The 16,081-nt window shown below is 43.4% G+C and overlaps 1 protein-coding gene across 4 annotated transcripts in view; it reads left to right on the forward strand.

Moving 5' to 3' along the window:
- The window catches only part of PTGIS (prostaglandin I2 synthase), a 39,865-nt gene that overhangs the window by 9,884 nt on the left and 13,900 nt on the right, over positions 1-16,081 (forward strand). For all 4 annotated transcript variants that reach the window (XM_073309465.1, XM_073309467.1, XM_073309464.1 and 1 more), the window contains exons 2-6: positions 2,605-2,728; positions 3,678-3,856; positions 7,982-8,125; positions 10,906-11,060; positions 12,329-12,510. In XM_073309465.1, the coding sequence (XP_073165566.1) occupies positions 2,699-2,728; positions 3,678-3,856; positions 7,982-8,125; positions 10,906-11,060; positions 12,329-12,510 (690 nt within the window). In that variant the 5' untranslated portion in view covers positions 2,605-2,698. The remainder of the gene's footprint in view (positions 1-2,604; positions 2,729-3,677; positions 3,857-7,981; positions 8,126-10,905; positions 11,061-12,328; positions 12,511-16,081) is intronic.

Genomic DNA, 16,081 nt, shown 5'->3' on the forward strand with positions numbered 1-16,081 from the left:
CCGCGGGGAGCAAGAGGGAGCTCTGTTCTCAGGTCTCTTCTCCAAACCCCATTGAACCATCATAGGCCAGAACCCCGGTCACTGATGGGGTGCAGGCTACCGCAGGTGGGGTGGGGTGTGGGGAGGGGGGTTCAGTCTTTTATATACCAAATGCCGCCCTCTCCTCGCTAGATAAGTTCGGGCCCTGGCGCTGCAGTCCCTACTTATATAAATCTCTAGCCCGAAACCAGTGGGGTCTGCTTAGGGGTCACTGTGAAAAGAGGAGCAGAAAGGAGGGGGAATGAATCCCGTGAAAAAATATGGATGAAGGGAAATGTGAATACATAGGAGAAGGGGAGAAAGGAAAATAGCAACTGTATAGGGCATGGGCTTGCGCCAGCCTCACTTTTAGGGAATGTTATTTTGTCCTTAATAGGTTGCACAGGATTCCCTCTAGATAGGAAAAACAAGTTTTAAAAACGCTTCTGAATTATTCTCTGGGGGAGGAGTATAACCCATAGGTTTAAATGACAGTGGAAAAAAAGTTTGCAAACTCAATCTCCTTCGACAGAGCTGTGAATTGATTCAAGTTTTCAAAACCTTGATCTCTGTGAGATTCACCCATTGCTAGTTATTGAGCCAGGGCACCACCGATTGGCAATCTGAATCTGCTGATTAGGATGAACACCGCAGTAATCAGTCGAAATCAGAGCAGATTCCATGTTTAATGGGGTTTGTGTAAAATTCTCTCATTCTGAAAGATCCCAGGGTATGGTCTGAGTTGCTAAAGACCCCAATCTTAAATTTGTTTGGCTCCACATAGGCCCTTCTTTACACCCCCTTGCATCGTAACTAATACTTGGCATTTTGAAAATGTTCCCTGGTAGTTATTTCACTGTCATTGGGCCAGACTGTCATTGGCTATACTGGTGGTGTGAATCTGGAGTAATTCCATTGACTTTACTTCTTTACACCAGTGATAAGGAGGTCAGAATGTGATCCTGACCCTTCAAAATGAAGGCTGTAACAGTGTTCAAATCCCAGCTCCTTGAGTGGGTGACCCAACAACAAGTAACTGAGGGTACAGTATGGGATTTGCCTTGCTCAGGGAACCACATGGGCACCTCATACCATCTCTGCTCCCTTTGAGTTGGCAGGGGAATTAAAAGGACAAGATTCCTATTTTCCTTCCAGAAGTTCCAAACAGTCAGATTCCTGCCAATTTTCATATCCTCGGAGCAATGAAACCTCAAGCGCGTTTGTGACAATGGAGCGATCTGAATGCACGGGCATCAGGTGCTTATGCACTCTGGGTTTGTTTGGGTTGCCCTGATATTTTAACAGCATGGCAGCCCTCATTTCGGAATTGCGGTTGTTTTTCCAGTATCGTAGGGATCTTTCAAGGTTGACAGTGCTCAGTTTACTGCATCCCATTGTGCCTTGGTATTGCGTAGGATTGAGAAAGTACCCTATACGTGTTGCTGTAAAATTATGATTTATTGTTTTTCCAACACCCAAAAATGTGCTCGAGTCTTTACAGAACAGAACATGTTTGCAGTGGTGTTGTAGCCGTGCTGTAGACCCGAAGAAGAGCTCTGTGTAGCTTGAATGCTTTCCCCTTCCACCAACAGAAGTTGATCCAGTACAAAATATTACCTTACCCGTCTTGTCTCTCTTAGAACAGAGTATGGCAGATTCCTGGTCTAAAGCACTTAGAATCCAGAACCAAAAACTGCAGAAGTAAGGGGAAAGGATGTAACATTTGCCCCCGTATATCTTTGTCTTTTCCTTAACACGCTTACCTTTTGCTGTGTAGACCTACCCCAAAAAACCACGTGGCTTGCCTGAGCCAGCCGATTCAAGCTGGGCTCCAGCCCAGGCCCAGAAGTCTACGCTTCAATCAAATAGCCCCGCAGCCCGAGCCCTGTGAGCCCAAGTTGGTTGGCACGGGCCAGCCCTGGTTTTTTCTTTGCTGTGTAAACATATCCTTTGTGGTATATATGTTATTGACATACCTAGCCTTAGTCTGGTGAATTACAGATGCCATAGCATAACAGCTTTAAATCCTAAAATTTCAGTCCTTTGTCAGTTTGCAAGACCCATAGGATTATTTTAATGCACTTAGGTATTTCCATTTAATTTCTTCTTTTATATTAGCTATATTAGAAAGAAATAAACCCACAAATTAATATCTTTTTGTCATTAACGCTTATGCGCACTATTATATTGTTTAACCAGCATAAATCTGAGATACTTCCAGTAAATTAAAAAAAACCAACAACCCACAAACCCTTCCTTTGAGCTGCTAACTAGTCCCCACTCCTTTATGACTCAGGATAGTAATGACAAGTCCTTTTGGGGGTTACATCTTTGGAGCCCTGGAGACATAAAAAGATTCAGATTGGGGGAGCCAGAATGCAATCTGGCCATATAATTCTATTCATGTGATGTTCCAAAGCATGGTTGATCTGTGAAACAAAGCAAGGTGCAGATGGTAATGTCATTTCACACTGACACACCCATAACATGCTGGAATGCAGGAGTTTAAGTACCAAAGGTTATTAAGTAACTGTAGGGCAATCCTTCCACAGGGCTTTAAGAGCTTTTACCGATCTTTTTTTCCAGGCTACCGAGTGAACCTCCACTTGACAGAGGCTTTGTTCCCTGGCTGGGACATGCTGTGGAATTTGGAAAAGATGCTGCCAGCTTCCTGTCTCAAATGAAGCAAAAACATGGCGATATTTTCACAGTAAGCGCCCGCTGTGAATTGCCGGTGCTGCCGGGTTTAAATCCAGAGGGGTGCACAGTTCAGCTGTTCAACCAAAAGCAGCCCAGAAAGCTTTGTGGGAACAGCTTTGAGTGGACGCCACAGACCAGCATAAATATCAACAAACCTTTCCTCTTCTCTCCTGGCCACTCTGCCTCTTCCTTCCCCCAGCTACAGTAAGCCAGTCTGGAGCTGCTTTTAAACTAAACAGTGCATGAGCGGCTTTATTTTAGAAGGCTTTAACATCACCTTTCATACGTACCACAGAGCAGCTTCATTTTTCATAGCAACATATTTTCCCCATACCTGCATTAGACTACACATTGGTGTCTTCAGTCCATTCTGCTTCCTGTAGGGGCCCAAACTTGATACTTCAGAGGAAGGTGGATGCCCTCATAATGTTGTACAGTGTTAGGGGGTGAGAGGAAATGACCTTTGCACTGTTAAAGTCAGTGGGAGTTTTGCCTGAGTGAGGAGTGCAAGGTGGGTCCCTTAACTTGTATAGCTACAGGGGATGTTCAGAGTCATAAAATTCCTAAGAATCCTGAGCCCAGATGTGTAACTGTGACCAGGTATGCTACCCTCTTGGTCAGTGAGTTTCTGTGTTTCCATGGGAGTTTTTCAGACCATCAAATATGCAGTCAAAATAACATTTTGGAATTATTTGCAGACTATTGCACCTCAGCTAGTGTAAATCAATGTGCCTCCATTGAGGTCAAAGGCCCTGCACTACTTTGCACCAGCTCAGGATATGTGCTCAGCTGGGAATAATGAAGGAAAAGGACTGTATCTGAGTAATTGGACTTATTACTGCAGATTTTGGCTTAGCAGTTGTCCCACTGTTTGGTAATATTTCACATTTTTAATGTATTATTGTATTCATTAGGCTAATAGACCCATTAATTTTTTTTTTTGGATTTTTCTTCTTTAGATCCAGGTTGCTGGGAAATTTATCACCATCTTGTTGGACCCTCACTCATATGATTCGGTGCTCTGGGAGTCAAGTTGTCAGCTAGATTTCAGCAAATATGCACGCCTTTTAATGGATCGAATGTTTGATGTCAAACTGCCTGACTATGACCCCACTGAGGAAAAGGTCATGCTGAGATCGTGAGTATGATACAAAGGAAAATTTGGGCCAGTGTCTCCAGTTTGTTTTGGGATATTATTTTCCAGTGAGAGAGCCAGGCAGTTCCACCATGGAGGTGGTGGTCCTGGTATCCAGGACAGCGATACTAACCACAGTGTAAGTACAAAGCAAAATGGAAGGGGATAAGACCTGAGGTCTATCTAGATTTTCCCAGCGAGTCACTCAGTAAGGATGAAATGACAACGGGCTAACTATCCTAGAGGCCTGGCTTCGAAATACTAGAGATGGGTGCACTAGGAAGACGGCTAGATCTTAATCTATCTTTGTTAACTTTAAAAAGAAATAGCCAATAATAGCCCTGGTGGGTTTAAACTGTAACGTGGTATGGCAGCAAAAAAAGGCTAAGGTGGCTTGGGGTTGCACATGCAGAGCAGAGAGGTGATAATCCCTCTATGTACGGCTCTAGAGAAGCCATGCCTGGTGTACTGTATTCAGGGCAAAGCACCTCAGGACTGACTAAAAGGTAGAGTCAATTGTTTGACTACGCTTGTGGTCCGTTCTTAACAATGTTCAAGAGACCAAATTACCAAACGTAGCCAAATTCGCTGTCTAAAGACACAGCAGTACAATGCAAAAAGGAGATATATATACCCCTCCTTCTGGGAAGCAAATTCTCACACTGTGTTCACCTTACACAAAAGGTGTGCTTCACAGATACAGCTTCAAACTCAATTGTGTTTATATTATGGTTGTTTCCAAGCTAAATGCCCCCTATATGTCACTTTAAGTTTAACCCACTAGTTTGTGCCAGCTTTGTCCTTGGTGCCTGAACATAAGAACGGCCAAACTGGGTCAGACCAATGGTACATCTAGCCCAGGATCCTGACTTCTGACAGTAGCCAGTGCCAGCTGCTTCAGAGGGAATGAACAAAACAGGTAATCATCAAGTGATCCACCCCCTGTCACCCATTTCCAGCTTCTGGCAAACAGAGGCTAGGGACACCATCCCTGTCCATCCTGGCTAATAGCCATTGATGGACCTATCCTCCATGAATTTATCTAGTTCTTTTATTAATCCTGCTATGGTGTTGGCCTACACAACATCCTCTGGCAAAGAGTTCCACAGGTTGACTGTGTGTTATGTGAAAAAATACTTCCTTTTGTTTGTTTTAAACATACTGCCTATTAATTTTATTTGATGACCCCTAGTTCTTGTGTTATGAGAAGGACTAAATAACACTTCCTTATGTACTTTCTCCACACCAGACATAATTTTATAGACCTCTATCATATCCCCCCTTAGTCATCTCTTTTCCAAGCTGAAAAATCCCAGGCTTATTAATCTCTCCTCATATGACAGCTGTTCCATACTTTTTGTTGCCCTTTTCTGAACCTTTTCCAATTCCAATATACCTGGCTATACTTTCCCGTATCTCATTTTGAATACTACATTCCAAGTGTTAATGAGCTAAGCAAGTACTCCCTAGTTGTACTTAGTAAAAGTATTCCTGCATCTTTGCTGTGGAAAGTTTTCTATTTTATAATGCCAAAGCTAATGTCAGCTTTGCAAAGTGCTGCGGGATGCTTGACATGGGTGAACAGAATTGTGGGAAGAGCATAGTACATTCAGTTACCATAACTTCCCAACAACCATATATATATATATATGTGTGTGTGTGTATATAAAACATATATTAATACCATGCACATAATACCTATTCATGTGCTGTGTACTACACCAACAAATATGTATTGGCTAACATCAGTATGTGAATCATGTGGGTTAACTGAAGGGGCACACAAGAAAAGCAACAAAGGTTATAAGGGGACTGGCTAGAGGGATTAGTTTATAAGGAAGAATTAATACCATGGGGGGGAATATAGATAACTTGGCGAAGAGTCCTCCAGGTTATGTCTGGGAACAAACCTCGCTTGTATATCAGTCTTGCTTTTCAGCCAGGCAGCGAATGTCATGTTGACCTTCGGCGCTGAGTCTGGCTGGCACGGGGCAGAGCTATGCGTGAGGTGTGTATGGAAGGAGAGGACCTAGGGAGTTCCTGCATGTCTCTTGTACAAGCAACAGCACGGCGTCTCTCTCTCTCCTCATAGCACGAGAGAGAGCTCTTGGAACAATGGGCAGGAGACATGCGTGCGCTGATGGGGACTGGTGGGAGTGTGTCAGTCAGTTGGAAGCTCTAGCCAGCAGCAGATGAGCTGCGCTAAAGTGGGCTCCACAGTGCAGTGCCCCCAACCCTCCCCATGGTGTCCTGCCCTGGATGTCAGGATTCACGTGGTAGAACCAGCACCAGGAAAAGTTTCTGGTCTCTCCTGCCAGCCAGGGGAGGATTTAGACCTTCCGAATTAGCAATGCCTGTCTCACACTGTGTGGACATCACAACACTTGTACACCAGCAAATGTTGTCCCAGCCCTGAAACTGGTAAAAATCATCCTGAAGCAATTACAGTTACTTGTCAGGAAACAGTAATAAGCAGCAGAGCCCTGGGGCTGTCATTATTTTACTCTCCTTGGGATCTATTTTTACATCTAATATTTTAAAATATTAGAGAGATTTAATGACTTCTTGCTGTGTGATAGTAGCGAGACATGTTTAAACCCTTTAAATAAAAGCGAGGGACACAACCTGGCTGGAGATAAATATGCTGACCACATAGTTTACAGTACACATCTGATGGAGCACCGGCAGCGTGACTGAAAGCAATGAACAATCATGTTTATGCTCTAATAGCATATAAATGGGACAGTCTGTGGTCTGAACTTCTGGGAACATCTCTGCTTTACCAATAGATACATCACACCGAGACATGAATGGCTGAAAATAGCTTTTAGATGCACTCCTCCCTTCAGATTATTTGTTTCCCAATGGAAGTTTTAAGGTCTGGGAGATGTTGATGTGAATCATTCAGACGTGTGACCCTCAGTCAGACATTGCCCTCCAATCTATAGGTTTAAAAATTGCTGGACTCTCAATTGCTAGGAGGGAGTGACTTGACCTTATTGTGCTGATGCAATTTACAAGGAAATGGGGTTTGGGTAAAACCAGGCTGGTTTCAGATGATTTATTCTGCAATATTGCATTTGCACATTGGCTGAGGGCACTGATATTTCATGCCATGCACTTTCTTTATTGCGGGAATGCTAACATTATGTTACGCTATGTTAGCACTCTGATGATCTCCCTGAGATTGGAAGGTTGGCAGGTTCATTTGTCCGTGCACCTCAGGTAGATTGGTCTGAGCAGCGTAGTGTTCTGAATCAGCAGGTGTAAATCAGCACAGCTTCTTCCCCTGAAAGGATTGCTGCTGCAGTGCTGTGCAAGCCGCCCTGAGAGTCCTACGCGGGAAGTCCCAGGCTGACAGTGCGCTAAGGAGAATGGCCCATAATCAGTCCCTTGGAAACCATTTGAGTAGCACGAAAAGAGCAGTGACTCCAGTGTGGTTAATGAAGTCACAGAATGGCTGCTCATTTTAAGAACCATGCTCCATGTACTAGCATCATGTAATGCCCAAGTTCCAGTTCATTGGAAGTACAGCATAAGAAATCCAGTAGCCACTATGGAAAAACGTTATACTGTCTCAATCAAACCTCTCATCTGACCAGTGGCTATCACTAGAGGCAAATCCCTGCTAGATGTCATAGCGAACTGGCCTTTCTTTTGCTAAGTCTATAACAGCCACTTTCCCACACAGGAGTAGTTAAGGCACTTAAAATAAATCCGCGTAGATGGCATCTCCATGTTCATCACTTATTCCCTCTCAGTGGCTTCTATCCCAGAACATGGGTCCAAAGCAAAAAGCCAAGTCCAACCTTCAGCCTCACCCCCCAAATGTTGGGGAGCGTCCAAAGTATCTTAGAACTCTGCAGCTGGTCTCACTCTCCATAACGGGCAGCAACAGAATCCAGACCAGGCCACTTTACGGTGCCCTAGTGTAGCATGGAGAATTCTGTCCAGCACTTTCCCCTTTACCCAGAACATAGGTGCTTGGGCTGTGTAAGTGACGAGGTTCAGACACCCAGGGATGCATGTGATATAAACAGGAGAGACTTGTCCCTAACTAAACACTGATTATAGAACAGTAAGCCTTATACATGAAGGTGTTTCACAAACTAACTTCTGTTTCTACAGGGCTCTGCAAAACAAGAACCTTCCATCCCTCACTAAGGCGATGTTCTTCAACCTTCAGACCCTTCTGCTTTCTGACCCAAGCAATCTGAGCCGGCAGTGGACAGATGAAGGCTTGTTTCATCTCTCCTACAGCATGATGCTTAGGTAAGTGCTGCACTATAAAGCTTCATCCCTTGGGACTGGAAGGGGAATGACATCACAGTCAGCTCTTCTCCATTTTTTAAAAATTGTGACTCATTTAAAAAACAATGGATGTTTGGACCAGACTTTAAAGATGCAGGGTCTGCTGTCGCTCTCACACTGGTGTCAATAAGGAGCAAGGGCACTGGAGCCAGTGAGGAGACACTGGTGTGAAACTGGTGTACAGCAAGAGCAGAATCAGGCCTGCACCATGCTATAAAAGTGCAGGTGTCGTTATTTGATCATTATGAACACTGATTTTTTTTAAGCATATCTAATATTTTAAAACTTTAGTCACTGCTGCCTTGTTTTGCGCTTTCTTCTTTCCAACAGTCTGTTTGAGGGGCAAATGGAGTGATGTTTTTTATTCATGAAGGGATAGGGAAGAAGCAGAGTGATCTAGTAGTTAAGACTCTGGCCTAGAAGTCAAGAACACTTGAGTTTGCTTTTCTAGCTCTGCTTCTGACTTACAGCATGACCTGGGACAAGTCACTGTAGGCCCAAAATTAGGTGCCTAAATAAGTGACTTGATTTTCAGAGCTGCTGATCACCCACAGCTCTACCTACCTTTGGGAAGCCAGGTTTGAAAATCTTGGTCTTACCTATGTTTCGCTTTGCTCATCTGTAGATAGGGGGTAAGAACACTTACCTGCCTTACAGAAGTGATGTTCATTGACATATAGAAAACAAACGGCAGGGCTTGCATGGAAAGTTCTATAGCAATGCAAAACCAGGGTCTGCTTCTGCCAGCCTTACTCCTAATAGCATCTTACTCCAGGAGTTAGTGTCATTAACATTAAAACCGAGAGGGCTCCAAACGGGGAAATGAAACAGTGACGTTTTCTTTTTACTGAAACCCCGAGAAAAGAGACATTATAGAAAAGGAATATTTGGCTCATGACTTTTTTTTTAAAGCAGTTTAATTAGGGTTGATGTTGCAAACTTTACATTAAATTAACCCCCTCTGTGCCCGAGGATATGCAAAATCCAACCAATGGTCTATGGAACTGACCTGCAATAGGGACACTCGTACTGTACATCCTACGCTGTCAGAAAGCATATCTAAGGCATTGGTGTTGCATTAAACATTTCAGTGGCACTTATAAGTTTCTAGCACAGCAATGTTTGGATTGTAAACTGTGGAGGGAAATATTTATTTGTTTAAAAACAATTATATCCAATAGAATACACACGCACGCATGCACACACAAACACACACAATGCCACATGATAGAATATTGGTTTGCTTTTTAAAAAACCTCGGAGATTACACACAAAATAACTACGTTAAGAGACTATTATTAAGGTTGCAAAGTCAAGCATTCAAAAGTTAGGAGATACCAGAATGAAGGGTTCCTGTGCAATGTTAATTCGGCCCCCTGGTGCATATGAATTATTATTATACTGCCTTTAGTTACATGACCACATACTATTTTTCCCATGGGATCCCAGCCTCATTCAGTAAACCGGTTGGACCTGGAGTGGGGATGAATTAGGGGTGTGTATGAAGCAGGCTGTTGTCTGTAGGCCCCCTGCCTCACTTGTTGCAGAAGTTGGAAGGTGTACAATTAATGAGAAGGGATTTCAGGAAGAAAAAGGACCATCTCATGGTTAAGACAATTGAACGCTGCCCTGGAGAACTGGATTCTATCCCTGCCTCTGCCACAGAGTTCCTATGTGATCCTAGGCAAGTCACTTCAACCCCGATGTTCATAGCTGGTCAGTAGTAATGTGTTCTTCTCTTTCTGAGGATCCATCTTGATGCCTGGGGTTGTATTTGCAGAAGAGCTGAGCACACACAGTTGATCTGTGCTTTGAACACATAAAGTGCTATGTGGTGCTAAGTACTCTGAAAAATCAGGTCCTAGTCGTCACAGACTGGGAACCCAAAATTGGTAGAAACTTTTGACCATAATCTCTGTGACTCAGCTCCCAGTCTGTAAAATGGGGATAAAAGCCTCTCCCCCATTCTCCTCACTGGGCAATGGTGAAGATAAGTTAATTAATGTTTGTGAAGGACTCAGATACTATAGTGATGCGCATCATAGAAAAGCCTAGGAGGAGATTAATAATTCTATCTCCAGAGCAGGGTTTGAATAGTATGCAACAAATAAGGCCTGGGACCACACACTGAACAATGAGGAAAAAACGAAATGTTGAATAGCTGTTCATTAAGTGAGGGCCACCCATCCTGTGCACTGAATGAGGGAGGGAGCCTGTGGAAATAATAAATGTGATCATGTAAATAAATGCAGTATAATAAGTGTGCAAATTAATTCGGATGTTTCCTAACTTTTGAGTGCTTGACTTTACAACCTTTTGTGTGTGTGTAATATATAAAACCCAGGGGCCTTTAGTGTGAGCTGGATTAGACTCTAGTAAAAATATGCAAACAGGCATAATCAGGTGCAACAAATTCTATATAATGTTGGACTTTCTAAAGGCAAATCTTTCCATGGAAAGCAAAGGGAAACAGATGCAAAATAAAACATCAAAACTCTATGCCATTATCCTCTGTCTTAAGAAGTAACTGTTGTTGCATATGTCATCTAAAAAGGTTTCACTATACATTGCACAGAGCCTTTTAATTATATGTTATATTAAGATTAAAATACTAAAAACATTGGGCGAAATCCAGGCCCCTGTTCAGCTCAACGGGAGTTTTACCCTTGACTTCAGTGGAACCAGAGTTTCACCCATTGCATTTTAAATACAAATGTATTTTCCCTCTTTGTTCCAAACAGAGCTGGATACCTGACCCTGTATGGCAATGAAGAAGAAAACTACAACGATCCTTCTTGCCAAAATAAAGACCGGGCCCATTCTGCTGAGGTCTACAACGAATTTTATAAATTGGACCAGCTGTTGATGAGCGCTGCCCGCTCCACTCTAACTGCAGGTGAGTGCCTGTGGGCCAGAAAAAAACATCCACATAGACATAAGGCCACATAGTCAAGCATGTTAGGCATGCAATTATACACATAATTGGTAGGTACAGTTCATGCAGTTGCACATGCAAATCAAATCATATAATATGCCATTTGCATGCACCTCAGAGACTTAGGTGCATGCATTTGCAGCTGGCCATTTGTACTATGCCTCTACTCCCTGATCTGCACAGGCATCCAGTTCATTTCCAGGTGCAAATTGGTAAAAGCACTGGCTTTAACCAATAAAGTCCTGAATGCTTAAGATCCTCAATACCCCGGGAACCTGCCCCCTTTTCCCATGAGATACGAAGGCACCTGAGGTCACCAGAGGCCTTCCTTGCATTGCAAGAATGGGACCAGATGAATTGGCCATTGTGTTTCCTTTGTGTGACACTTGGAGAAGTCTGCACTGGCCCTGCATAGTCTGGTGTGGAAGGTGGTGATGGCACAGGACAGGAAAAGGGCCTCCAGATCCACATACTGTGGCAGGAGTAGCGGCCAGATGGGGCTGTACGGCAGCTCTGCCCCTGCAATAGGGCTTGGGTTAAACTTCCCCAGCTCACATGGAACCCAGTTACCTAGGCTTTCTGCTGGGAAAGAGAATGTCAGCCTCACTGGAATATCAGCATGTCCACATGGAGTAGTCTGGGATATAAGGGTTTGTCTAGAAATGTGTTAGCTGTGTGTGCTCAATCCCACACTTCTAAGTAGCCAGCATGTTTTTAAACATGACTGTCTACACCCGGGGCTAAATGGGGTTCAACAGCATGCTAATCAACACATTTTCTAACACGACTCAGTTCCCAGTGTAGACAATGCATGGGAGGAGCATTTCTGGCAGGGAGCTGTTAAACACCTCACCGTGGAGAGGTCTAACTGTTCCTCATTCCCAGCCTTCTTATGGATTTGCTTTTGACCTTTCCTTCCTCCAGCACACGTGATTAGAGTCTCACTGTTGGGGATTGCTGAGAGCACACAGGAAATGACCATTGCTCTGGAAACCCCCTGGAAATTAAGCCATTTAGGTTGGAAGTGATTTCTGAGCAGGGCCCTACTTTTACATAGGAGCTATTCTAGAAGAGCAAGTATGGGCAGTAGATGGCACCATTGTGAACATTTTAAGTTCCTTCTATCCGTGTCACTTACACTTTAGACCAAGAGTCACTAGAACTGGTCAGCTGCAGTGTCTCTTAATAGTTATATTAATAACGAAATCTCTGCCTTTGTTTATGTGCAGGGGAAAAGAAGGAAGCTGCCAACCTCAAGGGACATCTCTGGAAGCTACTGTCTGTAAAAAGACTGAATTCCAAAGCCAACAAAAGCCTTTGGCTAGAGAGCTACAAGCTGCACCTAGAGGAACTGGGAGTGGATGAGGATATGCAACCAAGAGCCATGCTGATGCAGCTCTGGGCCACACAGGTAAAACCATCTCAGCTCTTTCAGGGAGATAACAAGATGGAGAGAAAGCTAGAAATTGGCTTAGGACTAACAATAATAATACTGATTCCACTAGAGAGGTTGTGATGCCTCTGGAAAATACCAAAGAAATTCTAACTGCATGGAGAAAATGTCAAAGGAAATAAAACACCCACATTGATTTAAAGTAATATTGTGGCAAAGCCAGGGCCAAGCTGTGAACTTCCTCATGGTTGTTCTGAACTGCAAGACAACAGCGGGGATAGAATATTGAGCTTCCTTCTCCAAAAGCACAAGTCTACAGCACTTGAGAGAAAGGAGAATCACAGGATTGGTAGCAGTGTAGGATCTGTGACACACAGTGGAGTCATTGTGATTCCCTCCAGTTGAGGGCAGTGGTGAACATATGCACTAGGTCGAGCCTGTTCATTGCAAATTTTAGTTTCTTAGAGGCACAAACACAAAGATGCAGGTCCCTCTCCTGCAGTGCAGGGACTTGGCTCTGTCTTTAATGTACCCAGCGTGGCAAATTTCACCTGCAGATTGTCTGGTCTTTCAGCAGTGTTTCAGGACAGTGGGTGATCACGAATCCAGCACCGTACCAACTGCAAAGCTGGCATGCCATCTTTCATTCACTGTGTGTGTGATTATTCATCGCTCTGAGGCCCTTTTACCAAGGGCCATATGAACTGCAATACTCAGATCCAATATAGTGAATGATAGTTGCCAGGAAACTTTAACTGTGATTTTTACAGGATTATGCCTGAGGCGTTTGGATATTATCAGTGAGACAAGTCATGCGAATTAAGCCTAAGTCGGTTCTGCGCATATAAATTCTATGGGGCAAATCCTCAGTTGCTGTACATTGTTGTAGAGCCATTGGTATCAGTGTAGCTGTGACAATTGATACCGAGGAGCTGCCTCTATCTGTGTGTAAGCGCTAGTGTGCAAAGACTGTGTGTGAACTCATTAAACACACAAATAGGAGTTCACAATTTGCCCCCTCTATATGCACATTTCCTCATGCACCTGCTGGACAGGTACATAATGTAAATCACCACTAGGGGGTGGTGTATGCTGTATTTTGAGATGTGTTGTTGTCCTTGGCCAAGGTGCTGTTTTCCCAGGAGAAGTAATGCATACTGTCTGGCATGGATCGCAGATGACAGTCTATCCTCAGGCATTTCCAGTTCACATTTGATCACATCTGACTTCCTGAGCAAGGACCTTTTCTAAGCAGCTGTAGTTTCAGGCCTTCTTAAAAAAAACCCAGTTTCTCCTGTGTGTCATCTAACAGTTTGAGGGATCATTCTCACATCCCAAATCCAGAGATTTTACCGGAGACACTCAAACAGGCAAAGCTTCAGATCACTGTGCAGCTAGTGAAAACCACAGCATAACTTCAATAGAATCCTAACCAGGATAGGAAAAAAATACCCATATGTTTCTTGTTTCTTCATGACTAAGGCTATGATTTTGTCATGGATATTTTTAGTAAAAGTCATGGACAGGTCACGGGCAATGAACAAAAATTCACGGAAGCCGTGACCTGTCCCTGACTTTTACTAAAACCATCCCTGACAAAATGGGGAGGGAGAAGTGTCCAGCACCCTGCCCTACTGCATGCAGTGGCAGGGAGCTGCGGCCCTTCACCCCTGCCCACTGGCTGGGGAGCTGGGGGAGGGGGGGTATCCTCCCCCCGCCACAGGTTTGGAGGCGGCTGGGAAGCTGATGGGGATCCCCGCAGCTGCAGACTTGGAGAAGGCTGGGGAGCTGGGAGGGAATCACAGAATCTGTGACTTCCGCAACCTCCGTGACATACTCGTAGCCTTATTTGTGACACAATGGAGAGTTATAGAATAAACTTTAATAGGGATTTAGATCAGAATTTTCAAAAGTGGGCACTTGAGACTAGTCATCTAAATTTGTATTCAGGCCCTGGACCAAAGATTTCTTTAAATTGGACACCCATAATCAGAGGCCACTTTTGAAAATGCTGACAACACTGGAGTTACACTGGTGTATAAGAGTGGAGAATCAGCCTGACAATTGTCTACAGACAGTGTGGCTTAGTGGGTAGTGCACTGGATTGGGACTTAAGAGACCTAGATTGTGTTCCCAGCTCTGCCACTGGCCTGCTGAGTGACCTTGGACAAGTCACTTTAGCTCTGTGCCTCAGTTTCCCCATCTGTAAAATGGGGGCAGTAGTATTGACCTCCTTGATAAAGCACTTTCCGATCTACTGGGCAAAAGTGATAAAAACTAGGTATTAATATTATGATATGGTGTATAAGTTCCTGATAATGATCTCAGTTTATCAAAATGGTTTATTATTTATGGGCCTGATTGAAAATCCACTGAAGCTAATGGAAAGTCCCCTTGGATCAGGCCTTATGTCTGTATCTTAGAGGGATATAGCTTCAGAATCCCATTGTAATACTGATTTTCCTTAATTCAGTTTTCTGCAGTGTTACCTCTGTGTTTTTTGCCCGAGAAAAGAGTTAGCCTTGCTCCACAAACTGCTTGGTGTATTTGATGAAAAAGTAGGGCTCAGTTTTTAATAATAAAAAAAAATTAAGGGGAGAGAGATTCAAAGGCACAAATGGCAGTTGTGGGCCTTAATCAACTGATAGTATCCCATAGGTAGCCTCTCTTTGGTGTAAAAATGGTTTCTTTGCTTTGTAATATTCAGTTCTGTTGTTCGTTACACTGATAATATCACACTCATTTAAGGCCTCATCCAAACGCCATGAAAGCCAATGGAAAGATTCTCGATGGTGTCAGTGGGCTTTGGATCAGGCCCACCAGTGGGCGTTTTGTCTGCAGTAATACAGAAGAGAACTAGAGAGACAAATGTGGTGAGGTAATATCTTTTATTGGACCAACTTCTGTTGGTGAGAGAGACAAACTTTTGAGTTTACACAGGTCTGGGACCTGACCTGAAGAAGAGCTCTGTGTAAGCTCGTAACCTTGTCTCTCTCACCAACAGAAGTTGGTCCAGGAAAAATATTACCTAACCCACCTTGTCTCTCTAATATCCTGGGACCAATATGGCTACAACAACACTGCAAAACTAGGAAGAGAAGTGTTACTTCTCCAATCTCTTTGAAATATTTGAGCTCCTGTTATCTGCCTTAGAAATATACATAATTGCTGGGAAGGCATTTGCTTTAAAACAGTCACTGAAATAGATTCAGCATTGACTTGACTTTTCAGTGCTTTGTTCTTTTTTTGGTTTGATCTCAGCAAACGACTCTTCCTCCAATGACATTGTACTGTGCAGTGGCCCGAAACTCTCTTTAATCACAAGGAGAACTTACTCAGCTCATGTAGTTTTCTGGAATGTAATCTCCAGGAAGAGGAATGATACTTTATTCTTTCTAATGCATGACTAAGTCTGTTCCCTTGCAACATGAAAAATTAAATGGTCATATGCATTTATAAATGCCTCTATTTTAATTAAAAAGTAAACTGCCCTGCTTGAAAATTAGGCAAGATAAAATGTCATTGCACTTACCAAAACAGAATGAATTATTTATGTTGTATACTCTTCTCTTTAAATTACTTAGATTTA

This window comes from Lepidochelys kempii, chromosome 13, assembly GCF_965140265.1.
Source record: "Lepidochelys kempii isolate rLepKem1 chromosome 13, rLepKem1.hap2, whole genome shotgun sequence".
In the NCBI taxonomy this organism is placed as follows: Eukaryota; Metazoa; Chordata; order Testudines; family Cheloniidae; genus Lepidochelys; species Lepidochelys kempii.